Source organism: Trifolium pratense, linkage group LG6 (assembly GCF_020283565.1).
Source record: "Trifolium pratense cultivar HEN17-A07 linkage group LG6, ARS_RC_1.1, whole genome shotgun sequence".
NCBI lineage: Eukaryota > Viridiplantae > Streptophyta > Magnoliopsida > Fabales > Fabaceae > Trifolium > Trifolium pratense.
In genome coordinates, this window is record NC_060064.1 from 15,054,055 (window position 1) to 15,069,727 (window position 15,673).

Consider the following 15,673-nt stretch of genomic DNA (forward strand, 5'->3'; position numbering starts at 1 on the left):
TAAAAATACAAAGTATATAGAGCAATATTTGTTTAATAACATACCTAAGTAAAAAGATTTTGGACACACACATAAATTATAAACATGTAAAATAAAAGAATGATGAATTAAATCTATATATTTTGGGTAGTATGTTCTAGGTCATGGGTTCGATTCCCACTCATCGTAAACAAAAATAAATAAATATTGTTCACTCTATATATTGTGTAGGAAAAATAATTACAAAGCACTATACTAGTATATATGTTAGACCTGTAAAAAAAAGTATACTCCCTCCGGCCTTAATTATAAGTAAATGTTCACATTTTAGATTCATTAAATAAATGATGTATCTGGACTATAATATAATCCAAATACATTCGTTATTCAATGAACCTAAAAAGTGAATATTTGTTTATAATTAAGGCCGAGAGAGTATATGTTAGAATATTTTAATATCTTTTTTTATGATTGAAGTTCTAGCCAATAATTAAATTATATGAAGCAAATTAATTGAGCATATAATTATCTAATACCAATAGGTTCAATTAATGTTTAACTTTACTTCTTTCTTTTTTATGGTATATACGTTGTTGGTTGTCCTCAAGAATATTTAATCAACTCAAAGGGAATTGATCATGCATGTATATGAATTATGAACTAGAATTTTATGAGATGCATCGACAAGGACAATAATATATATTTGTGTTAATTAGACCAATGATTAACAACAATACTGTCTTTTGTTAAAATAAAAATAGCAACAATATTGTCAAGTCATTGTGTTCATCATTTTAATATTAAGTCAATCTTATACATTATTACAAGTCATAAATTCACCGATATGTCTATTGAAAAATTATAGCAATTGTCTACCACAAGACACAAAACAAGAACGTACGTTATTGTGAAAGATCAATGGATGCTTTTAGAAGAAAAGGGATGGAATTTTGCAAATGGATGGAAAATGCTTAATTTGAATTGACTCCAATTAGTATTCCACCAACAAAGCATATATATAGCATATAATATGTGGGAAATTTTCATTGTGGAATTTTTGACTTTATATACCCTCCACACAATATAATGTCAAAACCACTTCTTTTTATGGAATTCACATCCTTTCCCAATAACATGATATCTAATCTCCTTTTTTTTGTTAACTAAATCTAATCTTCTTATAAAAAAAAAGAGGGATATATATCTAATCTCACTATATTACCGAATATATACAACCACAACATGGAGGAATTGGACTGACAGCTCATTCCAGCATGTTTGATTAAATTTATTTTGTGAAATATATTCTCATGAATGTGAGTTGAATAATAAATTTAAATATAAAAATTATAATTTAAATGCATTTAAAAAAAATTAATTAGACTCAATTCTAATAAGAAACCCTTAAATAATCAATTATGAGATTAATCTTATTCAAACATGATTTAAAATATTTAATATGAGTACTTTTTTCGAATAATTTTTGACTCTCAAAAGTGATCCAAACATGATTTAAAATACTGGATGATTAATCTTATTCTTATAAATAGAGATTATAAATTATTGTAATAATATTTAATACGTTGAATCACAGGTTCTATTATTTCCTACTACACTTATTTTTAGATTGTGTGTTTACATCTCCTACTACACTTATTTCTATATTTCCTCCTACTCTAAGGACACATGGTAAGAAACTAAATATAAAAATATTCGTCTAAAAATTTGTGCATTTAATTTTGTAGAAGTCAAAAAAATTTCAATGTAAGTTTTCCACTTTTAAGTTCTTTAACATGTACCTTTAGGGCAAGGGCACATGTTAGCAAGACCCTTATTATAAAATAAAAATATGTGTTACTTTTCGTTTTTGTCTAGTCTTTTGAGCTCAATTTATCCGATTTCTGAATTTTAAAATGAATTTATGAGTTCTTCTATTGTGATTTTTTTTTTTAGGGTCATGCTAACCGGTGTCCTCGGGGCACTGGTTAAGGAAACCAAAAACAGAAAGTTTTGAAAAGAAAAATACATTTTTTAAACTTTCGAGGAGTTGACTGCACAAACTCCAATGCCAAATTACTATTTTTGCATCCTTAACTAGTGCCTCGGGGCACTGTTTAGCATTTTCCTTTTTTTTATTCTACAAATTTATCTATTTTTTACAATTGTAAACCATTACTACTCTTTTGATAAAGGTGGCATATTAATGGATATACACACATGTGAGTCATAGTCAAAGGTCAACTAGATCCTGTCATTATTAACCATCAAAACACACATATAGGTCAGACCATCTACCTGTAATACCAATTCCATTTGTCCCTTAACTTAGAGGAGAAAGTCCTAGAATGAATGAATATAATGAAAGAAAAAAAAATATTGAATCCTTTTATTTTGCGATATGACTAATATTACCTTCAATTGCATGAAATTGGTCTTAAAATAGTGATATTGAATTTCAGACTACTAGATTAGGCAATTTAGCCAGCTTAGAGAAAATGGAAAAAAATAAATATTGGACATCAAACGGCACAACATGACAAAGTGACACAAGCTTCCAATCCATCATGGGAAAAATCAAATCCCAAATTGATCATTCAAAAGACAATGATAGCTCACTGTATTCATGCTACCTTGACCTCTACAGTGCAACAACAGAAATTGCTAACTCCACCTATAGCTACATGATTACTACTCTAGTAATTACCTAGGAATTGATATTTATCTAGTGACTAGAAATTGAGGTAAACTCAAGGTACATCAAAATATCAATTCTAACTATAGTGTTTTTGGAGCAAACACTAATTAACCAAATCAAGACAAGTGAACTTTGTATTAATATCGTTATATTTCTTAAAATATATAAATTTTAATGAATTTTTTATCGTAAAATAATTTATTGACTATAAATTTTAGCTTAATTGTGCGGGGTTCAAATTTTGACTCTTACACATATGGTGCAGTATTCCTATCGACTGAGTTAAACTCACGGAGACAATTTTTTATCATATTTATTTTTTAAATTAGTGCTCCAAAAATATTAGTTAACGTTTTCCATATTAAAATTAGAAAAATACTAATTAGTGTTTTTGGGTCATTAGTTAAAAAGCTTAATATAGTAAAACGATTGTAAAACTTGTGTAATATATCTTTTTAAAATTATAAAAAATTCTAATTTTAATATAAATAATATAAATTTTACTTTGTTTTTCTTTAATTAATACTCCAGAGACACTAATTAACATTACACTTAAAATTATAGCATAGCATGATGAATTTAAACATCTACTACGTACCGTCACGTAAAGGTTGATTTCATTTCAATTAAAATCAAGTCATCATAATTAAATAGCAGTGCCGTACAATTTGGAACTTGAATTGCAAGTAATTTGGATGTCACATTTTATTGATAGGTCGATCAAGATCAGATCACACACATAGACATAGTATTACTATTGTAAGTTTACAGTTAAATGATGTGTTACATCATTTGTGAAAACGAGTATGAATTGATGATACAAACAGTGTTTATAGTAAAGAAAATGATAAAAGTGGTTTGAAAGGACTAGTCAATAGACAAAAAGGTTGAAGGGCCATCTTCCTTTATGCAATGCCTGTGATGATTTTACCCAACTTATCTCTTCTCATACACCTAGCTAGCATCAAGCTACAGTTAATAGCCTATAATGCTTTATTGAAACTCATTCCATTCCATTCTGTATAACATGTGTGTGAATGTGTATTTATTTAGTTTTGACAAATGTTATTAGGAGTATTAGTAGTAGTTTGTTAATAATCCTTCCTATCTCATATATAAGATAAGTAAAAATTTATTTTTTAAATTCATTAAAAAGAAAAAGTAAGGTATCGCATATATATATATATATATATATATATATATATATATATATATATATATATATAGAGAGAGAGAGAGAGAGAGAGAGAGAGAGAGAGAGAGATCCATTGACTTCAAGAGTAAGTTTTCATTGACTTACTCCGTTTAATAACTCGATATCGACATTATATTTCTTCAATCCAACCGTTGAATTCAAAGATCTCATTGAGTAGATCAACTCCACAATTTTTTTATAAAAACTCAAAATCGTTTGATAGTCTAAATACATATATAACTACATTTTTTTTAATTTTTATAAAAACTTGTGGAGTTGATCTACTCAATGAGATCTTTGAATTCAACGGTTGGATTGAAGAAATATAATGCCGATATCGAGTTATTAAGCAGAGTAAGTCAATTGAGACTTACTCCTAAAGTCAACGGATCCCTCCTTATATATATATATATATATATATATATATATATATATATATGAGAGAGATTGGAATGAGTAGGTTAAATTATGGGTTCATCTATTTTATTTGTAAATGAAGTGGTAATTATTATAGTTGTGAGATTTTGAGTTTGAATTGAAATAGATATGTCTAATAAATATTTATCAGTTGATTTAAGACTTATAGAATGAAGAAAATTGATAGTTAAAAATAATTTTGAAATAATTAAAGTATATATTGATCGTTGAACATTCATTTTAAAGTGCTTTGAATAGTAAAAATCATGTTTACAAATGTAAACCTAGTCATGCACCAATCTATATATATAAATCCTAGATAGTTCTCCTACCACTAATCATAACTCTAATTATATCAATCAATCATAGCCTTTGAAACAAATAACCTCTTTTAATGTTTTTTTAGTGTCAAGCCTTTTGATTGACATTCCCACCATAATAAAAATGGTTTTGTGAATTAATTATTTTATAATATATATGTCATATATCCCTCCTCATATATATATATATATATATGGACATGTGAAATTTCTATTTTGAAGGGTTATTAGTGTTGTAGAAGAATGATATGTTTCTGAAATTTTATGATTTTATTGTATCTTTCTTTTTCTTTGTATTTAACGAGTGAGACTATTTTGTTGATTTTGCAAGTATATATAGGTTTTGATGTTCTTTATTCTATTTTAACACTTTATCATAGTCATTGTATAACCCTTCTACCCAACCCTCTTTCTCATCCTTATTTCTTCGTTTCTTTCCCTTTTAATATTCAATATTTATTTTTTTTCTTAGCATTCTTATTGTCTAATTTGTGATATTTCTGCAGTGGGACTTTGCATGATATTTACGAAACACTACAAATAATATTTTTTCCCAAGATATTTTGAATTCAACTGAAGAAGAAAAAATAGTTGGTAATGATTATTAGCTTTCGTTTTAATTTAAATCTCATATATTGATTGATATTTTAATCTAAATAATATGTCTCTATTTTAATTGTTTTAGATGTTATTGCACATGTGATTGAAAAAAGTGAATTCAACATTATTATAATATAAAATACCGCATAACACCCGTGCATCGCACGGGTGTGGGACTAGTTTAGTGAAAGGTAAAACAATGGAAGCCTTGGGTGGTCACAATGATTTGATTACTTAATTTTGTCAAACACGTATTTAGTAAAAAGTAAAAAGAGAAAATAATTAAATAATATGTATTTTTAAAATAATTAAGTGATCTATCATGTCATTGTGATAAAATAGGGTGACCAAATATTTGTTGTGACCATATAATTATTTTCAAGGTACGCAATTAAAATCTCAAAAAATTACAATTGTGTGCAAAATACTATATTTATTTTTAAAATTTGTTAAACTTTTTAAATTTTAACCACAAATTCTTTATTACGAGTAAGTTTTTAAATATGACACTTTATTAAAAAAAATTGATCGGAAATTGAATCCTTTACGGCATTTTGTGTTGAGTCGTCTCTTTTTTTGTTTTTTTCTAATTCAAAGAGAGAGATAAATAAATAACCAAGATGGAGACATAATGGTTCGGTCCGGGAAGACACATAAACTAGTTTATACTAGCTTATAAACTCATTTGGTTAAAAAAAACTCTGTTTGTAACAATTTTTTAAAAAGAGGTTATAACTTATACCTTATTTTTCAAACGTTATTTCAAGTAGTTTAGGTGCTTATAGCTTATTATTTTTTCTTTCAATTTTCCTTCTATCATCTTACTTGAAAAATTAAATATTAATTAAACATATACTTTTTTATGTCATTTCATACTTATAAGCAAGTTCAACAGCTTATTATACCAAACACTACAAATCTAATAAGCTAATTTATTCGCTATAAGTTCATCCGCTATTTTTTACAGACCAAATAATACAACATGAAAGAAAAAGTACTAGAGTATCCAAATTTCTACTTAGGCCATGAGGTGGAACTGTAGTTAGGTTTTGGTAAAGCACGTATAGGCACAAGATGCGTTTAATGTGGTACACTCAACCTTAAAATTAGAACCTTGCATCATTTTCATTTCTCACCAATTAAGCACCAATTAACCCTCCTCGGTTTTCTGTTTCCAGTTTCTTAATCAATCTGTCTTTTTCATTTGTCAAATCAAGAAGATAATTATGTATCATTTATATTTATACTACTACTACTAGTAGTATTAATAAACAAAAAAAAATAAACCCTCGAGCATGAAACCTGTCAGAAAGAATTTAACAATGAATGGTGTTCACAAAAAATAACAAAGGATATGCAATACGAGGTAGATTTTAACAATAAAATTTGAATTGAAAATGACATACGTAATATAAAAGCTCTCGAGTTAATAGATTAATTAGTCCTAGTAATGCTTTTGTTTTCTTTTATAATAACAAAATATAAATAGATTAATTTGGCATGATGTAATTTGGTGGATATGAAAATTCTGAAATGACTTTTTTGAATCAGATTTTTTATTTGTCGAATACTTGGTTGATAAGATGAAACTTTTATTTTGAAAGTAGTGGGAGGTGCGACCTATTTGGCGTCGTAGCTGTTAGTCCCGTGTGTTGATAATCTCGGGTCTTGGAAGTTTTGGTGGGATGTGTGTCTGCTCCGTGTTCTCCTTTCTTGGTGATCTCTTATGTTTCTCTCTTCTCTGTTGGTAGACCGATGATCTGGAGGCAGGGTGATCCCTGCGAGCTTAGCCAGGTGCTTCTTCATGTGTTTTTTATTTGGTAGTGTCTTGTACTTTGCTTTTTTCTAGAGATTTTTTTTATACCGGAGATGATCCAAACCTTAATTTTATTAAACACTGCAAATTAACTTACTAATTATAAACTATAAATTATCGGCCTTCAACTATTAGCAATAAGTTATCAACTACTTTATCAGTAATTCGTTATTTTTATTAAACAGAGCCTAAGTAACAAAAGATAAAAAAGTATGATGTCCATATACAGGATATACTATTATTTTTTTGACAGGTAGGATATACTATTAGAAGATACTCCATAGATGACAAAGAAAAATGATTAAAAGATAGTATAATGTACATATTAGGATCGGCCTATAAACACAATTAATACTGAAATACTAGTAACACATATGGATTCCACCATATAGTACAAAATTCGTATAAGCATAGAAAAGTCCAAAAATGAGTACTAGTAGTATGTGTGTGCGTGGTAAATACCATAGTACTACTACTACTTGAATGAATTAAGTAGGAGTAGTAGTAATGTGTAGTAATAATGCAGTACGTATGCAAAAGTTAAAGCTGCTAAAAATTGAAATGCAGTTCCAACCGTGTATTCAGAGAAACAGAGGGGAGAGAGAAAGTGTGAGTTTTATGAAAAGACAATTCAAATGTCAAATCTGTAGTCTTTGAAATCATAAGACCGTCAGTGGGTTGGCTAGTGCTGTCAATCCATCGGATTTTCTCTTCTCCATTTCTTCAATCAATTTCTTTGAATCTTACTCCCACCGTCTCAAATTGAATGACATAGTTGACTATATTGCACTATTTATACATATTGTTTTACTATATTTTTTATTAATAAATAAAAATAAATATTAACATATAAGATGTTGTTGGATTCGTCTCGATTAGTATTTTCAAAATATCAAATTTTGATAATTTTTACTATAATATAATTAAAAATATTAATTATTAGGGTCTTGCTAACGAGTGCCCCCGGGGCACTCTTTAAGCCTTCCATTAAAAGAAACTTTTTATTCAAAAAATTAAACACTTCAATTTCCAATGCGTTGACTTTATGCATTTCCATAAAAATTCTATAAAAAACTTACTATTTAAGGGCTTAAAGAGTGCCCCGGGGGCACTATTTAGCATTTGCCTAATTATTAAAGTTATGTATCGACATGCGCGAAACAGTCAACTGTGTTTCTCAATTTGAGACGGAAGGGTAGCTTGCGCTCCTTTTCTCATTTTAATACTACTATCAACAATTTCAATAACAACAAAATATCCACCTTTCAACAAACAAAATATAAATTTCTTTAATAAGCAAACTATTTAAGTACATTATATAATGTTATCAATCAATCATTCAAACTAAATTTGATAATAAAATATCCACCTTGAGAATATATATATATATATATATATATATATATATATATATATATATATATATATATATAGATAGGTAGAGGTTAATTTTACTGTTTTCGTTCATCTCTGCCCAATCCGTATCATCCATGTTTGCCGTCACATTTCTCTTATAAAAATTTATATATTTTTATGCAATGATGGCCGTTAATTAATTTTCCTATATTCTAATAAAATCACTCTTAATATTAGCACTACAATTTGTAAAATAAATTAAAATTTCTGTAATATTTTTTTGTAATAACTTTCGCATAATAAAAAAATACCCACTAAAGAATTCTGATAATTAAGAGTTCGAACATAAAATAAATAAAGTCAGACATTAAATAGTTTTTTATTAAAAAAATAAAAATATTCATTCTTTCAAATTGGTAGAGTATATCAATCGATATCATTACATATTCAAATTTTCTAAAAACTAAAAAGGATGGATTTGCGAACAAGCTCACAACACCATGACGCAGTACGGAAGCGGGAAGAAATATCAAGCGCTATAATCCTATAACAAAACACAGGTTTGCCGATAAAACTCTGGAATCCACCTGATTTTCGGAATCCACCAAAAAAGTAATTAATTTGGAATCCACCAAACTTGAGAGAAATCTCTATATTTTTATTGAATAAAAAAGTTGTCTTCAACACTACAATAGTTTATCTTAAATAGTAGTGAAAAATAATAAAAAAAAAAATCCTAAAAGATTGTAAAAGAAAATAACAAATCTAACTAAAAGAAAATAACAAATCTAGTTAAATAAAAATAACAAATCTAGCTAAAATATAATAAAAATTAAAACTAGCTAAAATAATAAAATACTAAAGAAACTCTCCTACATAACACCCGAGTTAATAACATAAAACGGCCTAATGTCTACAAATATGACAAAGTCTACAATTGATATAACAAAACTCAAGTGTCTGGAATAGTCATGTCTTTGGATCTGCAACGTTGATGACTATAAAATCATTGAATCTGCACTGAATTTGGATCGAAACAAACTGAACAAAACAAACACCGTACAAAGACGGGAAATCCAAACAAACATCGTACGAAGACGAGATAACAAACAACTTCGTACCAAGGCGGAAACAAAACAATACCAGACGAATAAATCACAAAAGAAAATCTCAAATAAAACCTAAAATGTTATGTGTAAATCACTTATTTAATTGAAAAACAAATTATAAAACAAATTAGGAATATTGCTAAGAGTGATGTGTTTGTTTAGTGAAGATTAGTTTTTCTAACAATAAATAGTTCTCGTCACCCAAACTCGAATTCTTCCCAATAATTCATTTTAGGAAGAATTCATTTACTACTCAAATTTAATCACTTGATTACATTTTTTTATAATATATAACTCTCTATAAGAAAAACTAAAACTGTTAAAGAATAAAAAATTATCGGGGAAAGAATTTGATTGTAGACCACGTAGTACAAGTGTAGCAGTCAACACAACAGATCCCAAACACTTGTAATTATCATGCAAAATTACAATTGAGTGTACTCAACTTAAGACTATAATTATAAGCAAGGTTTAAGAATTGACATATGCAAAATAATATATATAAATAAATAACTTTTTACGTTAATTTATAAATTTTTACTAACACTTAGATGTTCCCGTGAGTTTAACTCATTTGGCAGGAATATTGCATTATATATGTAGGAGTCAGAGTTCAAACTTTGGTCATCCAACTTATTCTTCTTAAAGATGAAATTTCTAACTACTTGACAAAAAAATAAATTATTATAATAGATAAACATTTATTTATTTATTTGCATATGTTATATAAACTCAAACAAGCTCTAAAATTATTCAATAAATCAAAAAAATAATTTTTTTTTGTATTAGTCCTTTATTAGTTCCCGAGAAAAGAAAACTCAATAATCTAAAATTTGGCTACGAAATTAAAAATCCCAAAAATTATTCCTATAAAAAATGGAAGACAAGTTCTCCCGAACTATCATAAGAATACTTAAATTGCTTACTTCTTATAAATATTTTTTTTTACTAAACTCCTTATAAATCATGATTGCTTACTTCTCAATTTAACTAAGTACCTGTATTTTTACACATGTAGAGACAACAAAACATATTTAATTCAATTATTATAACTCTTTTTTAAACCCCCCAGCCGCCCAGAACAGCCACCCAAATTGCTTACAGCCCTCTCTCTCTCTCTCTCTCTCTCTCTCTCTCTCTCTCTCTCTCTCTCTCTCTCTCTCTCTCTCTCTCTCCAAAATATCTCCTCTCAAATTTCCTATCACAACAGGTATACCCCTCCATATATAAGAATCACAGTAACCTTTCTTTCTTAATTTCCACCATCATCATCATCACCATCAACAACACCAAAAACACAAACAGTAACATCATCATCATCAAAATTACTACTGTAAACCACATGAACCAAATCTCTCTCATATAATTAAAAAAAAAACCATATAACCCTAAAAAACAAACACCATGTCCCTTGAAGACTCACTAAGATCTCTTTCTTTAGATTACTTAAACCTTCTCATCAACGGACAAGCCTTCAGCGACGTCGTTTTTAGCGTCGAAGGTCGATTAGTTCATGCTCATAGATGCATCTTAGCTGCAAGAAGTTTATTCTTCAGAAAATTCTTTTGTGGGCCAGACCCACCTTCTGGTCTTGACCCATCAGGAAACCGAGTTAACTCATCATCAACACGCTCTGGTGTTATTCCTGTTAACTCTGTTGGATATGAAGTTTTCTTGTTGATGCTTCAGTTTCTTTATAGTGGTCAAGTTTCTATTGTTCCTCAGAAACATGAACCTAGGCCTAATTGTGGTGACCGTGGTTGTTGGCATACACATTGTACCTCAGCTGTTGATCTTGCTCTTGATACTCTTGCTGCTGCTCGATACTTCGGCGTCGAACAGCTTGCATTACTCACACAGGTACTAATGATCATTTTACAACTGTCTCAGATGTCCCACATGCAATTTTTTTTACCGAGTTCCAGTCCCAGATGCAATTTGAACTCGACTTTTAAAAATTACTCGATTTATCAGCTCAGTAATAAAGCTAAGCTCTTATTACTTTAGCCTTATTACGAGCTGACAAATCGAGTACTATTATTGTTTTTGCCAATAAAATATGAGTGTAGGAGAGAAGAAGTGTAAACTATCAGCATCATCAATCAATCTTTCTTCTTCTGTTTCTGTGATTTTGTGATTTGTGTGACCAGTCATATGTTTTGTGGGTCTTGGGAATTTCCACAATTACAGGTTTTTGGGAACTGGGAATTTTTAATTTTTAATTTTTTTTTATGAAGTGGGTGAAAAATGAGAATGAGTTATGAGATTTTGCATTGGTTTTTAAGAATTTTTTATAAAAAAAAATTAAAAATCTATCCCATCTTTCAATTAATAGGAACTTTGTTTGGTTTGATTCCATTATTTGATCTTGTGTCTACTCATGTCAGGGACTGAATAACTGTGTTTTTGTTTTTTTGTTTCTTCACACTATTTATTTATCATTAATTAATTCTGTTGTTGTTTCAATTCTCACCGTAAAGACAGATAAACACATAGACATACATTAATCAATTTCACAACTCACTGTCACATTAATTTCTTTTATTTTATTAATTTTTGTTAATTTGTGATATGTCTCTTCTTGAAATATTTCATGTCATGTACTGGAAATTAGAGGAAAAGAGACATGACAGTTTTCTTGATTTGGTGTTCTTTCAATCACTACAATGAGTTTCTAAATTTAGATGATAAATAAGATAAATAAATAAATAAATCTAGTCTTGTCTTCCACATAGAGTGGAGCTATAGTGCATGAAATCTTTCTTTCAAACACATTTCACTTTCCTCATTTGGTCTTAAAGATAACAAACAACTACAAAAGAAAAAGGGTCTGTTTATGTCTAACTCTCTTTCATTACTAAATGTAGATAACAAACCACTCACTTTGTTCTCTTTGCTTTTCTTTATTTTTTTCCTTAATTCTTAATACTAAATCAAATCTCATGCTATTTAATTTTTCCCATACATGAAATCAAGGATTTTTTTTTAATATGGTATGAGTATCATAATTTTAAATGTGTCTGGATGACATTAGTCTGACTGCGATTGAGGCTGCATCAACTTTTTTCAATGCGTCTGTGTGACCGTAACACAATCACGATTAAGACTATATCAATGCTTCTACATTACTATTACAATTTTAATTAGCTAGCTAGTTATCATTATTTTAAATGTGTCTGACACGTCACACATGACTGGGATTGAGACTGCATCAACCTTTTTGAATATGTGTATGTTTATTAGAGTGATAAGGCTATACATCATTCAATGCTACTATATATGGTTGCTACTAGTATTTAAAACCCTTGCATTGCATGAAATGAAAATATGATGCTCAATTTTTTTAAAATTGTAAATACATTTTTATAGGCAAATGTGAGTACATTATGTTAGTTTTTTAAAGATTGAATTATGGACCTCCTAATTAGTATACTAATTGTTTTCTTTAATGCAATAGAAACAACTAGCAAGCATGGTGGAAAAAGCTTCCATTGAAGATGTAATGAAAGTGCTACTAGCATCAAGAAAACAAGACATGCACCAACTATGGACCACATGTTCCCACCTCGTAGCAAAGTCAGGTCTTCCACCAGAAGTTCTAGCAAAACACCTCCCTATTGACATTATAGCCAAAATCGAAGAGCTTCGAATCAAATCATCCTTAACACGCCGCTCCTTAATCCCTCACCACCATCATCACCCTCACCACCATGACCACCTCTCCGCAGCAGCCGACCTAGAAGACCAAAAAATCCGTCGAATGAGACGTGCCCTCGATTCCTCAGACGTCGAGCTAGTAAAACTAATGGTAATGGGAGAAGGTCTTAACCTTGACGAAGCATTAGCATTACCTTATGCTGTTGAGAATTGTAGTAGAGAAGTTGTGAAAGCCTTATTAGAACTCGGTGCAGCCGATGTTAACTTCCCTGCTGGTCCAACCGGTAAAACCCCGCTTCACCTCGCAGCCGAGATGGTCTCACCAGACATGGTGGCAGTATTACTCGACCACCACGCCGATCCAAATGTAAGAACGGTCGACGGTGTTACACCTTTGGACATTTTAAGAACCCTAACTTCAGATTTTCTATTCAAAGGTGCTGTCCCTGGATTAACTCACATAGAACCAAACAAACTAAGGTTATGTTTGGAACTTGTTCAATCTGCAGCTCTTGTTATGTCAAGAGAAGAAGGGAATAGTAATGCTAACAATACATCTTCTTCAGCAACAAACATGTATCCTCATAATATGAATGAAGAACATCATCATCAACATAGCCACAACAGCAACAATAACATGGTGTATCTTAACCTTGGTGCTACTACTCAAATGAATTCAAGATTGGATTCTGGTGATGATGATAGCAATCATAATAATCAAAGGGAAAGTATCAACCACTCCATGTATCATCATCATCATTCTCATGACTACTAATTTATTCATCTTCCTTTGCATGTAAGAGTAAGAGTAGTTAATTACCTAATTATTAAAATTAATATTTTCAAATAGACATCACTGATATCATTATCATTATATATATAATTTCAACGTTGTTTAAATTACATTGCATGGTGGAAAATTTAAAGAAAGGAGAAGAAAGAGGAGGTGGAGATTAAATTTGTTCTTGTTCATGAAAAATGCTTCATCATGGAAACTAGTAACCTCATGTCTTTCTATAAGAAACCGTTAACTTTTTAAGTTTATTGAATAACTTATGTATCTGATTTATATTATAAATCAGATATATCAGTTATATATATATATATATATATATATATATATATATATATATATATATATATATATATATATATATATATATATATATATATATATATATATATAATGAGCATTAATGCTTTTCTTGGTTTTTTATTTTTATTAATTTTTTTGGTTTTAGGCATATGAAATGGTCACCATTTGAAGTGCGGTTTCATATAGGAGATTGGGATAAGGGACAAGGAGAATCTAATTATCATTTTCATTTTCATTTACTTTTTTATTTCTTAGGAATTAAAGGATGCATGGAGAAGACTTAGGTCAAAATGAATTTATTTTCAGATCTTCAATTCATTCACATGTCAACTCGTTAATTTGTATTTACTGATCAGAAACTAATATCACGGCCTATTTATTGTCTTCCTTTTATTACTATACTATTCATCTTGTCCCACACCTACCACTTTCTCTTAACCCTCAATTATTTTCAATATTTTGTGTAGTACATTTTATTTTTTGTGTGTTACTACCACTCCAGTTTTTAGGTAAAATCTAATTACCACCATATAAATAATCTACGGTATGGTCGGAAGATAGGTAAAATCTGATGAAAAATTGATTAATTTAAAAGTTGAATTTGAATTCTTTTCAACAGTTTATTTTTAAGTGAAGTTTATTAATCACTTGAGCTTAATTTAGTTATAATACTATGTTTTATATTATTTATATGGTGATCTTACACAACAAAGAAATTTGTAATTACTAACAATTTGACTTGTTTTTTAAAACTTTAAGACTTGTGAGCTTCTATGGCTTAATTTTTCAACAATTTTTCTAGAGGCAATTAATTCATCCAAAATTTTCATCAATTTTGTAAAAAGATCCTTTTCATCAACCAAAAATATATTTATTTTTTTCTACTCCTTTTTTTCTTTTTTGATTAATAGATCTGCTCGTTTATTTTTCAAAGATTTGTTTGAATACTTTGGTATATATTGTGTATAATTAATTATTAATAGTTAATATTAGTGAAGAGATAATATATGTGCTAGCTGTCCATTTTCTTTTGATTCCACCTAATATATTAGTGTGTTTTTTTCTTTCTAACATTATGTAGGCAGTCCTTTGGAGTAACTCAATGGCGATTAGTTTTGGGCTTTTATTATGATTATATTATTCTAATAAAAATCATGTGGTTGTGGACAATTTGAATGGTTGTCTTGCATGAATGCAACCATGAGTGTGACCACACATGTCAAGTTAAAAAATTGGCACTATCACCTTCCATATAATCCTCTTCTTGTCCCCCCTTGCCTTTTTTAGTTCTCTTTTAGACAAAAACAAAAATATAAACTTACAGCTAAAATCCTATTTTATTATTATTAATCATTTCTTTAATTATTACTATAGATCTTGTCTAAATTCAGCGGATGTTGGTTAGGGAAGATTCTAGGGGATACTCTATAATA

General features: G+C 29.0%; 1 protein-coding gene across 2 annotated transcripts; it reads left to right on the forward strand.

The window, feature by feature from the left end:
* The first annotated feature begins 10,574 nt into the window (after window positions 1-10,574).
* On the forward strand, window positions 10,575-14,695 carry LOC123893183 (BTB/POZ domain and ankyrin repeat-containing protein COCH). Of its 2 annotated transcripts, none has more exons than XM_045943111.1 (3): window positions 10,575-11,347; window positions 12,945-13,940; window positions 14,386-14,695. In XM_045943111.1, exons 1-2 carry the CDS (start codon window positions 10,892-10,894, stop codon window positions 13,917-13,919), a joined length of 1,431 nt encoding a protein of 476 aa, XP_045799067.1. In that variant the 5' UTR covers window positions 10,575-10,891; the 3' UTR covers window positions 13,920-13,940; window positions 14,386-14,695. The 2 variants fall into 2 exon arrangements, with proteins under 2 accessions (XP_045799067.1, XP_045799068.1); XM_045943112.1 differs by having other exon boundaries at window positions 10,614-11,347; window positions 14,496-14,695.
* Window positions 14,696-15,673: the final 978 nt, after the last annotated feature.